Source organism: Protopterus annectens, chromosome 13.part0, assembly GCF_019279795.1.
Source record: "Protopterus annectens isolate FY-2018-M chromosome 13.part0, PAN1.0, whole genome shotgun sequence".
Classification (NCBI taxonomy): Eukaryota; Metazoa; Chordata; order Ceratodontiformes; family Protopteridae; genus Protopterus; species Protopterus annectens.
The window spans coordinates 1,326,865,788-1,326,884,125 of NC_056747.1; the positions used below are offsets into that span (position 1 = coordinate 1,326,865,788).

The following is an 18,338-nucleotide window of genomic DNA, read 5'->3' on the forward strand; positions in this document are numbered from 1 at the left end:
TACATGTCCTTAGCACAATGCTTTAAAACCTACATGTTTTCTCTGCCGTATTTGAAAACTAATTAACTTTTTATCTTTCCACTTGATTATGCTGGAAACAAAAACACCAAATTATAGTTATCTGCATTACTTTTGTCATTGTTTTGATCTGTGCTATCAATCATTTTGGGATTTCTACACTTCTTATGAGGCTCGTTTTCCTCCCAGAATGCTGCTCAAAACAGGCATTCCTTCACTTGGGAATCACCTCTGAAATGAACATATTTTCCATCTCAAGTCTTCTAACAAAGTCCTTGCACCTAACCTGTTTAAGGTGACCTGGTTTCTCTTAAAACCCTTCCCATGTTGCAGTGGACACCTGGTGCTCAGGCACACTAAGTGCTCTTGTTCCATCATTTGGCAAAATTCCCCAAGTTTGCCTTACACACGTCAGGCACTTTGCATAAAAACATTAAATTTAAAAACAGACTGTGCTGCATGCAGTATGTTTTGTCCTAGTAGAGGTTTTCTGTGAGCCTGCACTCTATCTTATCTGGTTACCAAATTTATTTCTTTATGCCTCACCCATCTTCGCAAACCTAAGCAAATCTGACCTCAGTAAACTTACTAGCTGTTACAATAATATTGCCAGATTTGCCACAGGATCAGCATATAGAACACATCACCTTCTAAACCTTAAATCGCTAGGCTGACTGGAACTACCCTGCCAACTTCAATATAACCAATTAATAGTTGTTCACAAAGTTCTCTACCAACCAGACAGCGCACCCATACTGAAATATATTTTCACCCCCTATAGTAACCTAAAAACACTCCGCTCCTCCAACAGAATGCTAGTACAAACTGTTAAATCCAACAATTCAGCTGGTGAATCACTATTTACCAACTCTGTTGGCAAAACCTGGAATTTACTTCCTACGGAACTTACTACAGTTCCCTCCTTAACCCAATTCAAAACATCTCTTAAAAAACACCTAAAAATGCATTGGCTTTGTCCCTGTATAAACCATGACTAATCCCTCCTCAAATTAAAATCTATAAATGAAAACCTTATTACAGGAAGAAACTTTCATTGTATCACTCTGATTCATTAACTGATTAGAAAACTGATTACATGTCTCTTATCCACTGGAAAGTATTAAAGTAAGGATGATAACTTTGCACAACCATGTACTACTAAAATCTATGTTAACTACTAATAATGTATGTGTTTTCCCTTAAAAGTTAATTCTTCTTCTGGCTTATCCTGGTTAGGGGTCACCACAGTTGATCATCTGTCTGCTCATGACTGGCAGTGGAGTTTTATGGTGTTGAGTTGCCAGCCCGGCACCCAACCTTCCACAGAAGGCACACACTCACACCTAGGGCCAATTTAGAGTGTCCATTCCACCTACTGCATGTCTTTGGGATGTGGGAGAAAACCGGAGGAAACCCATGCAACCTCTGCACAGATGGCACCCCAGCCAAGAATCGAACTGGAGAACCTCTTGCTGTGAGGTGGCAACACTAACCGCTGCACCACCGTGGCCGCCTCTGTTTTCCCTTAAAAGTTAATAATTTGTAAATATTTCCTGTGTGTATTCTAGAAAATCTTGAATATGTGTGTATCTATTGTTGAACAAATGTCCATTTTGTAATATTTCACTGTATGTATCCTTGCAATGTATGTCTGGAGCTTTTCTCACCGGGCCTCCGCTGAAAATGGACCTATATCCAGTCGGACTTTCCTGGTTAACAAATGTAAAATAAAGTAAATAAAAATAAATAAATATGGAGATTTTTATATATTCTCAGTTTAATTTAATATTTTCTAACAAACCACATAATGGCTGATCTGCTTTATTAACCCCCAGAATAAACAGCCTAGAGTACAGTTAGCATACAGAAATAGCACACTAAAAGGATAAAATTTACTCTTTTCATAGGAAGATGAAACAAATGAATAAACAAAAAGAATAATTAATATCTGTTTAAATAATAACTTTGCTGATGCATAAAAACAATGTCTTTGGTCAAAGAATGTCTTATAAAATGTTCTTGCGCTGATGGAAACAGGTTATCACTTTAATTAGATGCTGAGGTTTTCAATGCTGGCAGATAAGAGCCAACTAGAGGAGCAGCCATGATCTAGGAAGCTTTTGGGACGGCTCATTTTCTTTGTCTCCCAAAGTCCTGTGAGGTAACCTGACATGCATGGAAATCCTACATTACTGCTCCAGTGACTCCTTCTCATTCCAACTTATGGGTCAGTTTATGGCTACTAGCAAACATGCAGGTATGTGTCTGTGTGTATGTGTGTGCATGCATGTGTGTGTGTGTGTGTGTGTGTGTGTGCGTGTGTGTGCGTGTGTGTGCGTGTGTGTGTGTGTGTGTGCGTGTGTGTGTGTGTGTGTGTGTGTGTGTGTGTGTGTGTGTGTGTGTGTGTGTGTGTGTGCGTGTATGTGCACACGTAAGACCTGGCCCATTAAGGATGTGTGAGCTTGTTTCATCCTTTCATACACACACTCCATAGCCAAGGCCTTCAACATCTGGACACTATTCAATCTCGGGTCATTTAGCTCTCAGTCAAGGCATTATATGGCCATGGAACCAGATTGCCAAGTATATTGTTAGTCTATAAAAATATCCTGCTAATGAGCTCCCACACTGAAAACTGTCAATTAAATTACTGGAATGCCTGGTTTGCTACTTACCTGCTATTATATAATAAAAGCTCATTACTATTCAAAAACAAGCACACTGATTGGAAAGCCCAGCCAGTGTGCCCATTGTAAACTGAGTATAACCCATAGGAACAAATTCCAACCACTGAAGTACCACTGAGCAGCCAGACTTTCTACTGGCATATACTGAGGGACAGACCGAAATATAAGAAAAATCAGGTATGTTCATTAAAACAGAAACCTACTTGATTTTCCTTGTATGTTTCTGCTGCCACTTGTAAATCTCTTTTAATTGTTAAAAAAGACCACTGCAATGGAGATTATGTTTTCTATATCATGTCTCCCGCACTGATGTACTGTGTAAGTATTGGAATGTAATTCCCATATGCATACGCAGTACATCAGTCTAGGGAAGACAACACAGGAGAAGACCGATGTGCCCTTATATAAATACATAATTTAAGAAAGATAAGCAATTTCTTTATTAAATAATGTAATTGTATAATAGCAATAATCCATGATTGTGCTTTGGTATGTCAGGATTTACCTACAGTTGGCTTTGTTTAATTACTTGGGCTTCATCCTTATCATCAAAGCACCCCAACCATGGGTAAATTCTGATAATACCCACACACAGTCGTGGACTATTGTTAAATATTCTAGTGCTGGTGTGGAATTTACAGAAGCATTCTGCATATAAAATGCTATACTGCTGATACAGAAATGTAACTTATTTGTATTTCTTATATAATTCTGAACCTGCAGTGTTTGACTCCTTCTTCCCAGATTTCCACTAAAATAGGCCTACGTCCAGAAGTATTTGTCAGACAGCAAAATCAAATAAATAAGCACATAAAAAAGTATTGTAAGGTAATATTTGTGGCATGTATCTTAACCAAAGGTTTTCTATAGTCTGCATTTAGTTTGTGTCTGACAGCTTTGCCCTCATTTATGTGTGCATTTATTTCCTAGCATGATTCTCTGAAAAAGACATTCCAAATCCAAAGTGTAACAACAAATGATGGGGGATCAATCAGAAAGCAAACCTGTGAAACATTAGTTATTAGCTAAAACCGAAACTTGTAGAGCAATGAAGTAAGGAAGACACGTACTCAGTCAAATAGTTAAGCGCTTTTCGTTTATGTGTACATAAACTTCATCAGACAATACACAAATGAAATTAGTCAAGTTAAATACAAATTAAAACCATCAATTATCCTATCAAATAGCTTGACAAAACTAAGAAGACGCCCATTTTTAAAAACATACTCAAAAAAGCATGAAAAACATATGTAATAAACCTGAAACTAGCACAATAAAGAGCATTACCAAATTGTATTAAACTAATAAAATGTTATTAATAAATGATATTATTAAATAGTTGTGTAAATCAAAAATTGTATTATACCCTATGTGGTAAGCATTGTTAAGCAACCTTCTATTTAAAAATAGTAAAAAGTAAAAAAGAAATACTCTAGCGAACTAGACTTTTAAGTTTTAATATGCTACTAATAGTACACCCTTCATTAAGCCCTGGTTGAGTGTAAGCATTTAATCTAATTTGCCATGTTAATTCTAATTCTACTAATCTAAGTTCTACTGGCCCACCCCGTAGTTTGGTGTTAACTTGATCAATCACTAAAAATTTAAATCGGTGATCAGGAAATTGATCCACATGTTTAGCCAATGCATTTTCAAGTTTGTGTTTTTTAATTGCATATAAATGCTCATACACACGGTTACGTAACTTCCTCTCAGTCTTCCCTACATAATAAGCAGGGCATGACTGGCACAAAGCAAGGTATGCAACCATTGTAGAGTTACAATTGTTTCTCAATTTTAAAAAGTATTGGTGGTTATCTACGGAGAATCTGTTGGATTCTAAAATGTGGGCACAGTAGTTGCATGATTGGCATTTATACATTCCTGGTGTTTTTACAAAGTTGACTTTATTGTTTTCACAGTATTTCTTCAAATTCTTACTCCTTCTGTAAATTACAACTGGGCGTTCTCCTACACCTGCAAAAACTCTGTTGTCACCTTTAAAAATGTTCCAATTCTTCACTAAGATTTTAAAACAGTCACTACTATTCACATTAAATGTTGTAATAAATGATGTAGTGTAAGAATTACTTGTAGGGGTAACCACTGTCGTAGGAGGTGTATATGAACCGACTGAATTATTCAAGATAGGAGTATAAAACTGTGTGTGGCGTTTAGTCATTACTTCGCCTACAATTTCATCAATAAGAGGTTCAGGGTACCCTCGACAAAGAAACATCTCTTTAATAAACTCACACTCATCATAAAAAACTTTATCCAATGTGATGATGCGAGCTGCGCGTACTAATTGGCCTTTAATAATAGACCATTTTTGAAATCGAGGGTGACAACTAGTAAAGTGTAACATAGAGTTACAATAGGTATTTTTTCTATAGATTGACGCTACCCAGGTGTTAAGTGTAAGATCTTTTGTTAATAGAATGTCTAAATAGGCTATAGATAGAGAATTAAAAGCATGTGTAAAATGCAAAAAAGGCGTAGTAGCATTAAGATATTCAACTAATTCAAAACTATCTCTGACATCTCCATCTAGTAAAATAAAAATGTCATCGAGAAATTGTGTATAGTAAATAATAAGGTCTTTAAAAGTGCAATTGTGGTGTATATACAGATGTTCCCAGTGGGCCATCACCATGTTGGCAACACTGGCCCCACACGGAGAACCCATGGCGACCCCAATTTTTTGGAGGTAAAAACCTCCTTCAAAAGTAAAAAAGTTGTTGTCCAAAATTAAATCAAGAAGGTCCATCACCATGGTTACTTCACTCACAGGGCTTCCTTGTAATTTTAAGGTTTCACTCACCCATTCTAAAGCAGTATCATGGGGAATACAAGTGTATAAGTCTTTAACATCGATGGTTAGAAAGTTATAACTGGGGTTAAATTCTAACTTGTTTATGTTCTTCAAAAACGTCCAAGAATCCTTGCACATTTGTTTAATGTTCACTAAGTATTTTTGTAAAATGGAACCTTAGCACATGCGTAAGTAGGGGACCCTCTACTATCCACTAATGGTCTCATAGGGGGATTAGTAGGATCTTTATGGATTTTAGGTATCCCAAAAAGGCAAGGGTATCTTGGATAGGAAGTCAGCATGTAATCATACACAGTTTGAGAAATTCTTCCATCAATAAACATATCTTCTATAGTGTTCTTAATTAAACTATAGGCTTTGTTAATTTCAGAAAGAGAACTAGCTGTGTATGAAAGTGAATCCAGCAAACTTAACATCCTGTTAGAATAATCACTGTTTTCAAAAATAACAGCCCCTCCTCCTTTATCAGGTTTACATACCCTGATGTCATTGACTTTCAAAAAGTCAAAGCACTCCTTTTCTCTATAATAGTTGTCTTGGTTATAGTATCCAGAACTAGTTAAATTGCGAATATCTAATTCACATATCTGTTCAAACATTTTGAGCAAGGGGTGGAGAGGCGAGTTAAAGGTACTGGGTATCCGAAATTGGTTAGTCTCATTAATAGTGGAAGTACCCAAAATCAAATTTAAATTTAATTTTCTTGTGAAAAGTTTCAAATCTTAATGGTTTTCACAATATCAATTTTTTGCTATGGCACATAAGTATACCCCTTAGATAACAATTCTATAAGATCTGGTGGAATAGCTACATGTGAAAAATTATACACTGTAAAATCACCATTAACGTTGTAAAGTAAAACAGGTGTACTGTATTCAGAAAGAACTGTTTCAATGTGTTCTGGTAACACAACATTATTTGCAACACTTTCAGTATAAAGATCAGGGCTATGGACAGAAAAGCAAGTGTCATTATTAACTACTGTCGTCGAAAGAACATAATCAGTTGCACAAGGTTCACAGTGTATCAATTGTTCTTTTGTTTTTTCTTTTGGCCAGTGAATCTGGCTGGTTGCTTCTGTCTCGCCCCTAAAAAATTAGGGTCAGTAGATCTCAAATTGTAGTGCCCTGGGTAGTTGTTCTGTTGCACACCTTCATTTTGATTAACAAAGGACGGAGCTGATTCATGTTGTGAAGAAGTAGCCATTGAAAATTCTTCAGAAACAAAATTAGCTTCACCAACCGTATTATTTACATTTTCATTTAACTGACAAAATTTTTTATGCCCGTGCCATATTTGGGCCACTGAGGGTTTCGGATACGCTGTGCCTTCATTGTAAGCCTTAAAGTCCCTGTCCAATTTTTTAACTTTATTGGACTTCAACTTGCACAAATACGAATCAATACTAGTAAAAATTCTATTGTATTCATATTTATAACATGCAAATTCATTGTCCAACTGAATTCTTTCGTTAAGTTCACAAACTGATTTAGTAAGTTCATCTACAGACAAGGAGTAATGCTTACACATTAATTCAATCAATTCCAGTCCCTGACGGTTAAAAACACAAACTTGAAAATGCATTGGCTAAACATGTGGATCAATTTCCTGATCACCGATTTAAATTTTTAGTGATTGATCAGGTTAACACCAAACTATGGGGTGGGCCAGTAGAACTTACATTAGAAGAATTAGAATTAACATGGCAAATTAGATTAAATGCTTACACTCAACCAGGGCTTAATGAAGGGTGTACTATTAGTAGCATATTAAAACTTAAAAGTCTAGTTCGCTAGAGTATTTCTTTTTTACTTTTTACTATTTTTAAATAGAAGGTTGCTTAACAATGCTTACCACATAGGGTATAATACAATTTTTGATTTACACAACTATTTAATAATATCATTTATTAATAACATTTTATTAGTTTAATACAATTTGGTAATGCTCTTTATTGTGCTAGTTTCAGGTTTATTACATATGTTTTTCATGCTTTTTTGAGTATGTTTTTAAAAATGGGCGTCTTCTTAGTTTTGTCAAGCTATTTGATAGGATAATTGATGGTTTTAATTTGTATTTAACTTGACTAATTTAATTTGTGTATTGTCTGATGAAGTTTATGTACACATAAACGAAAAGCGCTTAACTATTTGACTGAGTACGTGTCTTCCTTACTTCATTGCTCTACAAGTTTCTGTTTTAGTAGTTTGTTTGCCTTTGCTGTTTTCTGTTAGTTATTAGCTCCCGTTTTGGTTATTATAGCCCAGCTGGGATTTGTAGGACAACAAATTGTGGTTATCCTGTTCAGATTTGTTATTAATCTTGGAGGCTGGCTAACTAACAGTTACAGAGATGCTCCCAGGCTATCTGTAACTGGTACACACAACTTTTAGTACAGGCTGCAAATTTCCATAAAGCTGCTCTAACTGACGCAACAGATTCAGAAACAGAACTAAATGTATGCAACTGCACTACGCAGATAAGAAAGAGCTTCATCAATGTAAGAGTACAGTGAATGCTGAACAAGTTCTTCATTCAGTGATCTGTGATCTTGGCAGCATACAGAACACATGAATGATGTACTTTTGCCATAAGGAGTCATCGTTACCACAAGCATATAGAGTATATGCGTATTGCATGCACATTCCAGATTCATGTGAAATTAACTCACAGCCTTAAGATATAGTAGATAAACTGCTGTTATTAAGAATGTTGTAGGGTTAATTTGGGTTTATATTACATCATCGAACGCTTAAAAAAGCGAACGATGAATAATTGACCCCATGTAAGCAAAAGCTTATAATCTCAAAAGCTCAGAACAGCCGAAGGGAAACAAATCACTGTTCCAAAAAAAAAAATTGAAATAATACATAAAGTGGGGGGCTTCACCCCCCTACTTAAATATACCAACTCCCAGATCACACTACAGTGCCGAAAATGGCAAAGTAATGGAAGTGGCCAAGCAAATTCTTTCCCTGGGAAAGAATTTGCTTAAAAGCCGCTTTGCTACTTTGCCTTTTCGTTGTTTTAAGTTCGACCAAGACGCATTTGATAGAATGCATCTTCGGTCATCTAATAGGAACCTGTTAATTGTATGCTTTTCTATATTTCTGTAGGGGTGATTATCTGAATTGCAGTTCTCTCTTTGCATTTTGTGTATAAAGGATCTAGATAAATCTTGTTTATCATTTTAATTTGTTGTTTTGGAAAGTAATTAACCGTGCATGGTTTCTTCTTCCTTATGCATCCAGCTCTGTGCCTTTCTGTTGATACTTTCTGTAATGTGTCAGTGCTTGATTTCAAAGTGGACTTTTTTCTAATGCAGACCTTAGCTTTGCTTTATTGTTTTCATTCATTTCTCAAAGGTAACGCATTTCATTGCTTTTCCCTAAAGATATGAATAATAAAAATGACTCATTATACATGATCTACTTTGTTTTCCTTTGCAGATTTTGGCAGTGACAGAAACTGTAATGAGAAGCTTTGTGAGCAGAATTGTACCAACCTTCCTGGAAATGGATTCATTTGTTCTTGCAGAGATGGATACACAGTGGACCCTGATAACAAAAATAACTGCAAAGGTACTCTCATTTAAGATTTGGAATAGCAGTTTAAGCAACACTAGGAAACTGAATTTTTTTTCAATACTCAGTCGTGCAGTAACTAACTACAAAATACTGCACAGTATAGCATATTCAGTGATGATACAAGAACGCCTATGGTATGTTTGTGGCACGAAAGGATCCTGTGTCATTGTTGTATCGATTCCAGTATACAAGTGTAGCACAAATATCCGCTAGTATAGATTATCACCACGTCTGATCCTTTTGCGGCCTTCTGTTTCAAAAATTATTAGTGTATAAGGCAAATTAATCTGCTTACAATTACATTCCCTGCAGTTTAGTAAATACACACCTTGACAATAAATCATAGAGAATCAATAAACAGATGAATACTGCATTATATGTGGGACATATGGTTTTCAAAAGGTCATTGCTGTGACATCTGGTATCACTTAAGGACAACCATTACCCAAGCCTGGGGGTTCTACTAGGGTCTTTTGGCTTATACATGATTTCTGCTCATAGACAGACGTACACTGGATTTATCATCACAGCTGGTCACAAGTATCTGTTATGACTTTATAACACATTCAAGTTTTCTGTAGAGACTGCAGTGACAATGGCATTTGAATTTATTTTAGTGGAATGTGTCTAATTTAGGAGTTTCTTTTTACTAGTATACCAGTATGACTTAGCTTGAGAGAAGAAACCACATCTTCCACAGCAGAAGCGTGGTCAGAAAATTAATGATAAACTATAGGAACCTGTTCGGAATTACTTGTGAACTTCTGTTTTTCAAAGCATCATGAGAAATACAGAAATTACCTTGTTCTTTAAATCAGTGGCTCACAAATACAGAATCCCTTATTCCATTCATCCAAATCTATGAAGTCACATCTGATTCTTTAATACTCTCATCTATAGCTATTTTCATCCACAGAGTTTATTAGGCAAGTAGGGACTGGATGTAGATTGTCAGTTATTTGTTTTGTATCTCATAAATTAGACCTATACCTATGGACAGTTTAGAGTTAGCAATTAACTTCCCATGTCTTTGGGAAGTGGGAGGAAAGTGGAGTACCCACAGTAGCCCCCCACAAATACAGAGCGGGTATGTGCACTCTGCACAGGTTTACATGTTTATAGATTAGTACTAGGCTAACTGTCCATGTGGACCATTTTAAGCCTGGCTAACTACCCCATGTGTGAATCAAACCCTGCACCTTGTGTCTGTAAGGTAAACACCTTAACCATTATGCTGACCTCCCACCCTTTTATGCCAAGACATTCCAGCTGAGAAACAGACTTCAGAACATCATGGTCAGGTGACAATATTACTGACTATACCAACGTGTCATCCAATAACACCTCAGATGAATACAAGAAGTATAATCTGCTTGAAGAAAACAGATTTTCATTTTACCATACATTCTCATTCACTGAGGATATTGATTATTGTAAGGACAGGGTGAATAAATAGGTCAGATATTCCTGGAACTTCTCACTTCTCATTTCATTTGCTCCAAAGCTCGTACTGCATTTAATAAAGGAGTAATAACACCACAGACGTCAGTAGACTTTCCTTTAGTTTTCCCTGCTTTCTTCAGAAATGAGCAGAATCAGCAGATACTTGGTAGAAGAATTAGTAAGTTTGTATTAATAGCCCCCACTAGGGGATATCACTATTGCACCCTATAGATAACAGGTTAGCTCCTTATCAAGGAAAGAGCAGAAAAACTGCTTTGTCTGTTTACTTTCAAGCTAGTGATATTGAAACATTATACATTGTTAGTGTATAAAGTTCTGGTTAATCCCTTGACATTTGTCATGTGACCTTACAGTTTACGGTCCATTGCTGCTGTAACTATGACTCTTTCCAAACATCCATCAAGGCCCACCTCATCTGGACATGGCTTTTTCATTCATATTCCCACTCATCTAGGATGAGTTCTCACCTTCATTAGGACAGTGACTGCCTTCATTTGCATTAAAATAGTCATATTAAGAACAAGGCAGTTATGCTTTAATGCACCTCCGATCCCTCAGCATTCTTATTATATCAACTCACTCTCACAGGACTGTCTCCTCTGTATCAGTAATGACGTTCCCATGCTAAGGAAATATTATTTTTATCTAATTATTTTAAATTGCGAATTTCTCTTGCTCTCTTTATCAGTTTACTAAGAGAGCAAGACCTGTTTATGACCAGTTATATTTGAAGTGATTCTAATATCGTTACTTTCGTCCTGTTGTCTTTTTCATACTATAATCTTGTCCATATAAGTACTTAACTATTTTATTTTGTTATACATGATTACTTCACAGCTTATGCTATATACCCTACTTTTTAATCTTTAGTTTGATATTTTATTATGTTTCTACTTTTATTATTATAGAGCACTGTAAACATTTTCCTTTTTACTATGAAATGTTGTATTTTACTAGAGCCATGACTGAAATGGGTCTATTTTGAATCATGTCATCATCTTAGTAATCAAAAATAAATACCTGCAATAAGTAGTTCTGTATAATATCTGTTGAAAGAACAAACTTGTAATAACCAAACCACAAGCAATGAGTCCAAAATACAGTAAAGCAATATCATCAGTCCAGCAAGTAAATCAGTTAACTATACCTGTTTCACTCTCATTTCATGTATTACCCATGATGCTTTGTGGACACATCTGCTAGTTATTTACTTATATATAATTTTAAAATAGGATACAGTGTGGGCGACCTCATAGACATTACAGGAGCTCCAAAGCAGAAGGTGTGAAGGGACTTAAAAGAATTTGTGAACTATAAATCGTGGCATCATTACTATATAACAAAGTAGTCCAGCAAAATGGGTACTGTCTGTATTGTTTCTTTGATATAATAACATTTCATTCAATCAAGTATAGTAAACCTGAAGTTAGTTGTTCTGAAATGTAGAACTTTAACTGCAGTGCAATGCACCTGTTTAGCACATTCGGTGACATAAGTGTTACTGGGAAATTGTGAGTAGAATAGCACTAAATTCAGAAAGGATAGATAATGAACTATTCCGCAGCAAGGATTCACAACAAGAGTTAGAAAAGCAAGTTGCATTCTGATTTCAGTGTTTTGCCTTAAATTCATCAACATTTCTTGTTGAGTGGATATCTTGAGCACAGTGAGTCTCCCTCCAATGGACTACTGTCCATTTGCAAATCCTTGGTCCCCTTTCCTGTTTGCCTCCCCAGTTTTCATTTTTAATTAAGTAATGTAAAGCAAAAGTGTGCTTTGGAGAGCAGTGGCAAAAAGTCGCACATATTCCTCATTATTACATAATGTTAAGCAACTTTGCTACAATGAGGAAATAGCAGGGAAGTAAAGCTGGGTAGGTGTGTCCTTACCTGTCACATGTGATGAGGTAAAGATAATGGGTTATTTTTCAAACATGGATTACTCATTTTACTATTACCGATGTGTACTGAACACCACACACCGTGCAACTCTTTTTTAATGATTAGGGCTTTCTACTTCTGGCCTTGACATCAGCCACTTGGATTCAGTTACTGAACCAGACAGTGGAAGAGATAGAATCGAGCAGATGGTCACCTGATGTTTTCCTCATCTGGAAAGGAGTGATTAGTATTCAAAATTATGAGTTCCTTGGCAAGAGTCAAGGGGTGATGGAGTGGTATTTTGTTTAAGCAAAATGTCATATTAATAAGTGATGTAACACCCCAAGACTTAAACAGACACATACATTATGTTTGGCCCAGCATCACTGCATACTTTAGGTTAGGAAGGTATAAGGAAACAAATCAGCTTCCTTATTGAAAAGGTCACCAATGATTAACACCACAGAATTTTTTTTCAGAAGAATATCATAAAATTCCAGAAGTAGACTGGCCATGTCATTGAAAAGCACAACATTTCATAGAAATTGGCATTTTCAGCCAAAACATCCATTCACTGTAACAATCATTTTTTGATACTTGTAAAAGCATCACTTTCTCTATTGATTATTTTTAGTTACAATCTGTTTGAATCTCGCTTATATATAGATGAGCTGACAAAAATTATAGAGGAATAAGAGTAATGACTCGAAATCTTAATCATAAATTATTGATGAAATTCCTATAACTTCAACTTCTGAAAACAAAATGAGGGGTTGGGAGGGTGGCTTAATGGTTAAGGTGTTTGCCTTACAAACACAAGGTACAGGGTTTGAGTCTCACAAGGGAAAATTGGCTAGGCTTAAAATGACCTGCAAGGGCAGTTAGCCTAGTACTAATCTATAAACCTATGTAATCTTTGTAATAACCATAAAATAGTGTTCCTGCAACATGGTTTTGTTACCACTACATCATACTGGAATATGTGGTGTGCATTAAGAAAACCTGCCATATAAAAATTATTTGGACTTGAAGAGGGGATATGGGAGATGGGAGTGATTAGTAAACAGAGAAACTAGAAGAATAAAAGCCCCCACTGTAATACAGATTCAGAAAACAAAACACAATAAAAATAATCCTGATTATGGCGAACATTGGACCTGTTCATAAATTAAGTCCAGAATAGTCAGTGATGTTGTATGCAAACAGAGATGTCTGTTGCTAATAACCTTACTGAATGTTCCAGCATTATGTTTAATCAGGAGAAAAATGTAGAAAGACAGATGGATAGACACATAGTCAGACAACCAGACAGGCTTTTTCCATCACATAGAGTAGCATTATTTTTATTCAGATAAGGAGATACACAGACAGATAGAAAATTAGACAGCAGGACATATGGACAACTAGGAAGAGACAGGTAGACAGATAGATTGATCAGCATAAAGATGCAGAGTAGAGGGATTATGGGGACACCCTCCCGCTGCAGATTATTAAGGTAACAGCTGGCAAACTACTTTACCTTTGCAACTTTCTGAGAATTTTGAAAAACACTGGACAGGTCCAATATTTTTCATTATAACCAGGGTCAACGTTTTAGAGTTTTAATATGCAGTCAGTCTGTTCTAAGTTGTTTCCAAAACCATGGCCACTTTAGTTATTCTGCTAATACCATTATTGTCATAGAAACTTACTGATAGTAAAAAAATTTATAATTTTGTACACTATTCTATACATTTTCAAAACTCTGCCATGCTTTGATTTCCATTTCTTGGCTGAGAAACATTAACCTACAGTATATTCTTCTAAATTGCACTGAACATTAGATAAATTAAACAAACAAGTTGGACATTCTTAAGACCATACTTTCTAAATAAGAATACAAAAGTTATACTTAAAAGAGGACCAGTTCAAGCTAAGAATGTTGCTGTTTACTCTTAGATTTATGCCCCAAACTCTTAATACTTTCAATGGGAGGACATGTGTATGGCTTTTAAATTAAATATGGAGCAGTCTAGAAGATTTAGCATTTTTGTTTAGAAGTGTTTGCAGTTATTTTAAAACTCCAAGCAAACCCCAAAGAATGTTTCCTCAGGTAGACAATGAATGTTGGAGGTGTGATAGGGAAGAAAGAGGTCACCGGGAACTTTTGTTTTGGGAGTGTAATGAGTAGGCAGACTTAAAAAATTCCCTGTAGATTACTCTGTCAAAATACTGGGTGTAACTAAAGAAATTATTTTTTGAGTTGAGATACAGGATCTGAATTGTCTAGACATGGTAAGGCCTAGCAGAGTTTAATTCTGCTGGCTGCCAAAAAATGCAATTACTAGAAAACAGAAATTATATTCTAAACTAACTGTATTTGAGGTACTGAATATTGTAACAGAGATAAAATAACTGGAAGTGGGATCTTTAGAAAAGGGTAGAAGCAAATTACATAGGAAAAACATTGAAATTGTGGGAACAATATGTGCAGAATAATGTTTTGGAGGAGGAATGAGGTTTAAGGGAAGGCAGGAATTGGATGAGCTCTGTAATGTTTGATTGACAATGATTGCATAGAAGATTTGATCGATTCATCCATCCATCCACAACCTTTTTTTCCCATTTTTCACATTGGGTCGGGGTGTCACTTCAACAGTGACAATCATCTAGAGCCAAGGTTTACACCATCTGGTGGCTAGCCCTGACACAGTAGTTCTTCAACACCACACACACACACACACACACACACACACACACACACACACACACACACACACACACACACACACACATGTACACTCACTCCCATGGACAAATTAGAGTGTCCAGTCCACCGACTGCATGTCTTTGGAATGTGGGAGGAAACCCACATGAAAGCAAGAAGGACGTGCAGATTCCACACAGAAGGCACACCAGTCAAGAATTGAAACAGGGAACCTCTTGCTGTGAGGTGACATCACTATATGTTGCGCTACTGTGCCACACTTAAATAGAAGATTGTATGTGATATATAATGTTTGCAACTGGCAATATGTTGCTATTCTTTTTCCTGTCTATAAATGTGTGTTTGCCTATGTCTTAAATGACAATTTAATAAAGGGGTTAAAAAGCTCTTAATACTTCATGTTTCCTAGATGTGTACAGCATTGTTTTACTGACGTCACAAAGATCTGTTTTGCATCTATGCATAGTTTTACATTTGCTAAAACATGCAAAGAAATCTGCATTATGCAAATATACATGGGGAATCATGTGGACTGACATATGAGTATTTCAATATCCTAGAAATAGCATCATTATCCACTTTGGCGCTGGCTATTTGTTATGCCTACAGTGTTAAGAAGTATCATGCAGACCTTATCTAGTGTGAACATTCTTAATAAATCAGGTATGTAAGGAAGATTGGGCAAACACATGCAACAAAAATGCCCAGAAAGATGTAATGGGCTTTGTTTCCACATGATATATGCACATACGTAATGTCAGTGGAGGCAAGGATCTCACACACAGGCAGGTCAGTCATTGATATGGTCAGCAGCTTAGCACACACCACATCTCACAACATCCAACATAATACATATGCACATATGTAATGTCAGTGGAGTCAAGGATCTCACACACAGGCAGGTCAGTCATCAAGACTGTCAGCAGCCCAACACACACTACACTCACAACATCCAGCATAATACACATGCACATATGTAATGTCATTGGAGGCAAACATCCCACACACAGGCAAAGCAATCATTAAGACTGTCAGCAGCACACCACACGTCACACCTCAAAACATCCAACATAATACACATGCACATATGTAATGTCAATGGAGGCAAGCATCTCACACACAGGCAGATCAGTCATTGAGACTGTCAGCAGCACAGCACACACCACACCTCACAACATCCAGCATAAACACATGCACATATGTAATGTCATTGGAGGTATGTATCTCACACACAGGCAGGTCAGTCATCGAGACTGTCAGCAGCACAGCACACACCACACCTCACTACATCCAGCATAACACACATGCACATATGTAATGTCATTGGAAGCAAGGATCCCACACACAGGCAGGTCAGTCATCAAGAAAGCAGCACAGCACACACCACAACATCCAGCATAATACACATGCACATATGTAATGCCAATGGAAGCAAGGATCTCACACACTGGCAGAACAGTCATCATGACTGTCAGCAACACACTACATGCTACACTTCACAACATCCAGAATAATACACATGCACATATGTAATGTAAATGGAAGCAAGGATCTCACACACAGGCAGGTCAATCATTGAGAATGTCAGCAGCACAGCACAAAACACACCTCAAAACATCCAGCATAACACACATGCACATATGTAATGTAAACGGAAGCAAGGACCTCACACACAGGCAGGTCAATCATTGAGACTGTCAGCAGAACAGCACACACCATACCTCACAACATCCAGCATAATACACATGCACATATGTAATGTCAATGGAGGTAAGGATCTCTAACACAGGCAGGTCATTCATTCAGACTGTCAGCAGCACAGCACACACCACACCTCACAACATCCAGCATAATACACATGCACATATGTAATGTCAATGGAGTCAAGGATCTCACACACAGGCAAGTACGTCATCAAGACTATCAGCAGCACACCACATGCCACACCTCACATCATCCAACATAATACACATGCACATATGTAACTTCAAAGGAGGCAAGGATCTCACATACAGGCAGGTCAGTTATTGAGGCAGTCAGCAGCACAGCACACACCACACCTCACAACATCCAGCATAATACAAATGCACATATGTAATGTCAGTGGAGGCAAGATCTCACACACAGGTAGGTCAGTCATCAAGACTATCAGCAGCACAGCACACCTCACAATATCCAGCAAAATACACATAGACATATGTAATGTCAATGGAGGAAAGGATGCCACATAGGCAGGACAGTCATGAAGACTGTCAGCAGCTCACCACACCTCACAACACCAAGCATAATACACATGCACATATGTAATGTCATTGGATGCAAGAATCTCACACACAGGCACATCAGTCATCGAGACTGCCAGCAGCACAGGACACACCACACCTCACAACATCCAGCATAATATGCATGCACATATGTAATGTCACTGAAGGCAAGGATCTCACACACAGGCAAGTCAGTCATCAAGACTGTCAGCAACACAGCACACACCACACCTCACAACATCCAGCACAATACATATGCACATATGTAATGTCAATGGAGGCAAGGATCTCATACACAGGCAGGTCAGTCATCGAGACTGTTAGCAGCACAGCACACTGCACAAAATCCAGCATAATACACAAGCACATATGTAATGTCATTGGAGGCAAGGATCCCACACAGGCAGGTCAGTCATGAAGACTGTCAGCAGCGCAACACACTCCACACACCACACCTCACAACATCCAGCATAATACACATGCACATATGTAATGTCATTGGATGCAAGAATCTCACACACAGGCACATCAGTCATCGAGACTGCCAGCAGCCCAGGAAACACCACACCTCACAACATCCAGCATAATATGCAAGCACATATGTAATGTCAATGTAGGCAAGGATCTCACACACAGGCAGGTCAGTCAACGAGACTGTCAGCAACACAGCACACACCACACCTCACAACAACCAGCATAATACACATGCACATATGTAATGTCAATGGAGGCAAGGATCTCATACACAGGCAGGTCAGTCATCGAGACTGTTATCAGCACAGCGCACCGCACAAAATCCAGCATAATATGCAAGCACATATGTAATGTCAATGTAGGCAAAGATCTCACACACAGGCAGGTCAGTCGTCGAGACTGTCAGCAACACAGCACACAC

General features: G+C 37.3%; 1 protein-coding gene across 1 annotated transcript in view; it reads left to right on the forward strand.

Moving 5' to 3' along the window:
• LOC122788060 (low-density lipoprotein receptor-related protein 2-like) overlaps positions 1–18,338 on the forward strand; it is a 1,238,079-nt gene that overhangs the window by 983,772 nt on the left and 235,969 nt on the right. The window contains exon 65 of the mRNA XM_044054982.1: positions 8,991–9,122. Within this exon, the coding sequence (XP_043910917.1) occupies positions 8,991–9,122 (132 nt within the window). The remainder of the gene's footprint in view (positions 1–8,990; positions 9,123–18,338) is intronic.